Source organism: Bison bison, unplaced genomic scaffold (assembly GCF_000754665.1).
Source record: "Bison bison bison isolate TAMUID 2011002044 unplaced genomic scaffold, Bison_UMD1.0 scf7180017864304, whole genome shotgun sequence".
Lineage (NCBI taxonomy): Eukaryota > Metazoa > Chordata > Mammalia > Artiodactyla > Bovidae > Bison > Bison bison.
Window position 1 is genome coordinate 8,739,662 of NW_011494876.1, and position 7,022 is coordinate 8,746,683.

At 37.5% G+C, this 7,022-nt stretch overlaps 1 protein-coding gene across 17 annotated transcripts in view; it reads right to left on the minus strand.

The window, feature by feature from the left end:
* The window catches only part of SLMAP (sarcolemma associated protein), a 150,417-nt gene that overhangs the window by 62,929 nt on the left and 80,466 nt on the right, over positions 1-7,022 (minus strand). For all 17 annotated transcript variants that reach the window (XM_010851629.1, XM_010851631.1, XM_010851623.1 and 14 more), the window contains exon 3: positions 2,892-2,964. In XM_010851629.1, the coding sequence (XP_010849931.1) occupies positions 2,892-2,964 (73 nt within the window). The remainder of the gene's footprint in view (positions 1-2,891; positions 2,965-7,022) is intronic.

Here is a 7,022-nt window from a genome sequence, read left to right on the forward strand (position 1 = left end):
CTTTTGAACTGTGGTGTTGGAGAAGACTCTTGAGAGTTCCTTGGACTGCAAGGAGATCCAACCAGTCCATCCTAAAGGAGATCAGTCCTGAGTGTTGTATGGAACGACTGATGTTGAAGCTGAAACTCTAATACTTTGGCCACCTGATGTAAAGAGCTGGCTCATTGGAAAAGACCCTGATGTTGGGAAAGATTAAGGGCAGGAGGAGAAGGGGATGACAGAGGATGAGATGGTTGGATGGTTGCTGCTAAGTCGCTTCAGTCATGTCTGACCCTGTGCGACCCCATAGACGGCAGCCCACCAGGCTCCCCTGTCCCTGGGATTCTCCAGGCAAGAACACTGGAGTGGGTTGCCATTTCCTTCTCCAGTGCATGAAAGTGAAAAGTGACAATGAAGTCGCTCAGTCATGTCTGACTCAGCAACCTCATGGACTGAAGCCTACCAGGCTCCTCTGTCCATGGGATATTTCAGGCAAGAGTGCTGGAGTGGGGTGCCGTTGCCTTCTCCTTCACCTTCTCCTCACCGACTGAATTGACATGAGTTTGGGTAGACTCCAGGAGTTGATGATGGACAGGGAGGCCTGGCGTGCTGCAATTCATGGGGTCGCAAGGAGTCAGACATGACTGAGTGACTGAACTGAACTGAACCCAATGCCAGCACCCAGATATAGCTGTTTTGGATACGTATCCTTTTCTCTGTAGATATGCACATACAAGGAAATGAACTTAATAAAATCTAAATAGATGCATATGGTATTAATTGAAGTTTTTTTTTTTTAATACAGTTTTCTTAGTGACCCAATAAGAATATTTTCTGTTCTCATGAAAATCTCTTTAATCAACAGAAGTCTAAAAATCTAGCAAAACATTCCACAAGATATATTTTGTACTTGACAAAAACTATTGTGGACTTAGGTGTATTTTGTTTGAATTATGCAAAGAGTTGATATGCAACAAGGAATTGTAGAAAAGAAAAACTATTATTTAGTGTCAAGGTGGTGGTATTATAGGCAATTTCTCTCATTTTTATTATTGGAAAACTATTTGTAAAATATAATACAATCAAAGAAGAAAAAAGAATCAGCTTTTTGAAAATAGTATACCCACTGAAAAACCTGAAAAAAAAATTATATGATATCTACATAATGTATCTTAAACTCCAAACAATCTGGCATACTTAAAAGCATCTTGATTGCTAAAAAAATACTAGATTACAATAACAGAAACACTATTCATCGTGTGCTCATTCTGAACCAGGTATTACACCAAATGCTTTAAGTGTACAATCTTGCTTAATCCTCCTTAGAAAATTTCTGTTCAATAGGTACCATTATTAACTTCCTTTTTCAAATGAGAAAAGGGAGGCCTCATCAAGTCACAGCATAGGTGGAGTTGGGCTTTGAACCAGACTGTTTATTTTTAAAGACCATTCTGACCTTCCTGCAACTCTAGAGAATTGTCTGTTCAAAAATTCATCTTCTTCAGAAAGTCAGCCAGATTATGTACAATGAAACTGGCAGTAAAATTTTAAATGATGCTAACATTTAACCACATAAGAAAAACCAAACAGAAAGCAACAGGAACAAGGATGAAAAGCACTGGGGAAACAAGAGGGACAGGAACACAATTTACCAGTACAGACTTTGAAAAAATTCACATGCCCTACTGGATGGAACCTGAGAACAGAGATGACCCTTGAAGAAGCTGCTCAAAGCTTCTGAATCCATGACAGAAAAATCTCGTTAAATACAAACATCAAAGTCTTTAAGAAGCCATTCATTATTAGTCAATTAACAGTTACTCTTATTTTTAAAACCTTAACTCTTGACTAAGTCATATTAAAAACTAAGTCACATTAATGTTCCCAAAGTTAATTATATTTTAATAATTAAACTATAATTTAGAATAGGAAGCAGATTAATGTTTTAAATTTAAAATGTTTTAAAATTTGTTTTCTTCAGATATCCTAAAAGGTTAAAAACAAAAAAAATGGTAGTCTCTAACTGAAGCATAATATACTAGAATCCTAATGAAAGCACCATCACAGTAACAAGAGGACTTCTCTTTGTTTCCTTTCTCCTTCTCTCTCTCCTACTCAGCACTCTACTGTACCTTCTCATCACTGTTGCTCTCAACCTCCCACCCTTAGATATTCATTTCTGCTTTTATAGGACAGAAAATACTTTGTTGGGGATAGAAATAAGCCTGTAGCATATTCAAGGTTTCCCTCTCAAAATTAAAAAATCCTTAAGTCTAAAGACTATTTTAAGTCCCTCTAACACTTAATAATAATCGTGAAAAGTACAAGATCAAAATGTATATATGTTTATCTTTTAACATCTGTATTTTATGAGCAAAATTCCCCTCTCAAGTTGTCTTCCTCTAAGTGACCTTTCCACTGCTTCAATTAAAAAAAGGAAAAAAAAAAAAAAAAACTACAGAATTGGAAAATCCCTCCAAAAACTCCCACCAATATAGACTACTGTGTCAACATCCTCAAAGTCCTGTAAGATTATGATACTGGCATTAACTTCACAGGCAACCATAGTTTAAGAAGTCATATGACACGCAGATTAAAAGGAATACAATTATCATTCATTAATAACTGGCATACTCCAAATAATCTAAAGAAATAATTTTTCATTAAAATATACATTGCAAAGTTAATTCTGGAAACAAAATAACTGTGCTTTCTTATATATTATTTACTAGAATTATAACTAATGTGAAACTGAATTATATTAAACTGAAGTATATTATATTCCAAAAGCACTACATCAATTTTCTAACATTATTAGAATAATTCTGAAGTATTAACTGTATAATATCATCTGGAATATTATTAACCAATGTAATTAATACAGAAACTTCATAGCATTAAATTATACTCACTCTGAGCGGAGCCGGGCTTCCATACCATCGGGTAGAAAAAGTTTTATTGTGGAAACAATACACCCATGGGTAACTGGTTAAAACAAACAAATAACACGGATAAAATAATTGGTTAAACATAAATCTCTGTACCTCTCATATTAAACACATATTTTATTCTTAAATATAATAACTTCTGGGAAAGAAAATAATTTTGTTGGTTTAACAGCAATATTCATTCCCTTGGAGAAACTCATTCGTATCCATATTGAATCACAACAAAAAAGGCAGAATCACATACAATTGTCTTGAAAGTGTCCTAACCTCCAATGCTATAGCAATAATCAATAAAGTCATCTGAGTATATGGAAATATATAAATGAGTGTGGGGGGGTTGTACCTTCTCCCCTATATGCCAGTATAAAAACCTAAGTACAACTATTCCCCTAGTTTAAATTTTAGCCAGTCTTTACCCCTAAATCTCCTGTACCCAACCTATAACTCCTATCCATATCTCACAAAACTCTAAAAATCTGTATAATAACAGCTTGGACTTCTACAACTCTCTGCTATTTAGTATCAGAGCTGTTAGTGAGAACTCCAGTCTGAAGTTACCAGCTCAGTATTTAAAATTATGGTTTTATTTTCTTGGTGGTTCTTCTTCCACCTCCAAACATCTTTATGTAACATTATATCAGTCACTCAGTGGACAGTTGCTTTGCTTCTTCCTTCCTCCTTCTGAAGATTTCAAGAGATAAAACCTCTTAAAAGCAGTACTTGTACAGAATATCTCTTTATTTTACAGAAAAAATTATTTCCATAGTTTAAAAGTTGATTTAAAAAAAATTCTCTATTCAGATACTATGTTCTTCAGGGTTCGAAGAGTTTTTGTATTTAGTTTAATAAACTCTAATTAAATGCAAATAGAAGGATTAAAAAAAAAAAGCTAATGGAGGGAGGGACTTCCTTAGTAGTCCAGTGGCTTAGACTCTGTGTTCTTAATGTAGGGCAGCTTGGATTTGATCCCTGGTCAGGTAACTAGATCCCACACGCTGCAACTAAGATCCCACACAGCCAAATAAATATTTTAAAATATTTTAAAAAAACAAACAAAAGCTAATGGAGGGTGATGAAGATACACTACATCATGATTAGATTTGACCAACTGATGCAAAGAAATGACTTCTTAGAAAAGACCCTAATGCTGGGAAGGTTGAAGGCAGGAGAAGGGGACGACAGAGGATGAGATGGTTGGATGGCATCACCGACTCTATGGATATGAGTTTGAGCAAGCTCTGGGAGTTGGTGATGGACAGGGAGGCCTGATGTGCTGCAGTCCATGGAGTCGCAAAAAGTCAGACATGACTGTGTGACTGAATGCAACTGAATTGATTAGAGGAGTGGTGGACATGTGATTGTATATATTTGTCAAACTCAGTGAACTATACGTGTAAAATTGGTATTGTAAGTAAATTACATCTCAGGAAAACCGACTTTAGAGAGCTAACGCATTATGAGGGCAACCTGTTAAGTGATCAGGTTCATGAATTGTGAAGATAGCATTATTAACACTAAGTAATATGACTATGCTATTATCTGGAAATGCACACACAGTAAGCTTCAGAAATTTAGCATGGTTTATTCAATACTAATTTTAATAACTAATTTATTATATGTAAAGTGCTAGCTAGCACAGATTCGAGAATCATCTATGGTATGGAGCATCCTTCTAAACTCTCTGCCTAACATATAGCAATTACCGCTGTGAACTACTGACCTTCATTTCAGGCCCACCCTCTCGTTTTAATATTGGTACCATGTGCATATGTGTTAATCACTTATTCGTGTCCGACCCTTTGTGACCCCATGGACTGTAGCCCACCAGCCTCCTCTGTCCATGGAATTCTCCAGGCAAGAATACTGGAGTGGATTGCTATTTCCTTCTCCTGGGGATCTTCCTGACCCAGGGATTGAACCCAGGTCTCTAGGATTGCACTGAGTGACTTCACTTTCTTTGTTCAGTGTTGGACTTCCCTGGTGGCTCAGACGGTAAAGCATCTGTCTACAATGTGAGAGACCTGGCTTTGATCCCTGGGTTGGGAAGATTCCCTGGAGAAGGAAATGGCAACCCACTCCAGTACTCTTGCCTTGAAAATCCCATGGACGGAGGAACTTGGTACAGGCTACTATCCATGGGGTCACAAAGAGTTGGGCACGACTTCATTTTCACTTTCTTTTTTTCCTCCAGCATTGCAGGCAGATTCTTTACCATCTGAGCTATAGGGAAGTCCCTTCTATTGATACCATAGGTAAGCTTTACAAAACCAAGCTACCTGCATCTCCAAATTTCTTACTTTTCATAACACCATGACTTTTATACAAGCTGTCCTCTGTCTATGATGTCCTTTATCCCTTTGCCTGCATAACCAAAGGGTATTTATCATCCAGGATCAGACTTTTTATTTCCTTCACTCAGTCCACTTCAGTTCAGTTCAGTTCAGTCACTCAGTTGTGTTCGACTCTTTGTGACCCCGTAAACCACAGCACACCAGGCCTTCCTGTCCATCACCAACTCCCGGAGTCCACCCAAACCCATTTCCATTGAGTTGGTGACGCCATCCAAGCATCTCATCCTCTGTCGTCCCCTTCTCCTCCTGCCCTCAATCTTTCCCAGCATCAGGGTCTTTTCAAATGAGTCAGCTCTTCGCATCAGGTGGCCAAAGTATTTGAGTTAGCAATCCCCAGAGCCTCCTATTTCTGCTTATAAAACTAAATACACTGCATTGTGAATATCTACTATTTACACAATCCTCTTTGGGGGCAGCAATAAATATTGCTTCTCACTTTTTAAATCTGGTAATTAGCAGAATTATCTGGTATAAATACAGTATTTAATAAATGCTCAATGAATATTTCCAAAAAACGTATCTCATTCATACTGGGTTGGCCAAAAAGTTCATCCTGGTTTTCTGTAATATCATATAGAAAAACCCAAATGAATTTTTTTGCCAACTCAATATTTTATAGTTTTTAATACTCAGGAGTAAAGGTATCATTACTTCAATAATCAGGTATCTCTTTCAATACTCAGTGAAGAAGATGAGCAGTGTTCATCTCCACTTGCAAAAAGCACCTAACTGCCTCCTTTTCTTGGCAGAAGACAGGGAGTGAATGAATTTATCCCAGCTTGTTGACTCCCCCAGAGATTTATTATAAACAGCCTACAACAGAGGAGCACAAAACAAGAAGACCCAGAAATACTGACAATTTACCAATGTATTTAAATTGACAATAAATGTGTTTTTTGTTTTTAAAGGTGCAGAGAGTTACGAAGGACTTCTTTTGCCCAAACATATTCTAATGAAGCCCAGCAACTGAAACAATGTACAAATTTGTACGGTGAACCAACGGCTAATACTATCTGGGCAGTACAAGGGTGGTGCACTATTGAAAGCGGTTAAAGATCATGTCTGACAAAGCTGACAGTTCAGTCTAGCCAATCCTGTTTTTGGAAAGGTTCTTATGTCAACTAGATAAACGAATGTATAGAAATGTTAGTTATCTTTTCAATCTGAAAAAGGCAAGTACTTAAAGCAACCAGACAAGAATGTTTTGTTCCAATACTTATATTACTGAGTGTATATACCACAGCCTTGTTAATTAAATGAAACTATGAGCCATGCCGGGCAGGGCCACCCAAGATGGACGGGTCATGGTGGAGAGGTCTGATAAAACATGGTCCACTAGCGAAAGGAATGGTAAACCACTTCAGTATTCTTGTCTTGAGAACCCCCTGAACAATATGAAAAGGCAAAAAGACAGGACACTGAAAGATGAACTCCCCAGGTCGGTAAGTGCCCAATATTCTACTGGAGATCAGTGGAGAAATAACTCAAGAAAGAATGAAGAGATGGAGCCAAAGCAAAAGCAACACCCAGGTGTGGATGTGACTGGTGATGGAAGAAAAGTCCAAGGCTGTAAAGAGCAATACTGCACAGGAACCTGGAATGTTAGGTTCATGAAACAAGGCAAATTGGAAGTGGTCAAACAGGAGATGGCAAGAGTGAACGTCGACATTCTAGGAATCGGTGAACTAAAATGGACTGGAATGGGTGAATTTAACTCAGATGACCATTATATCTACTACTGTGG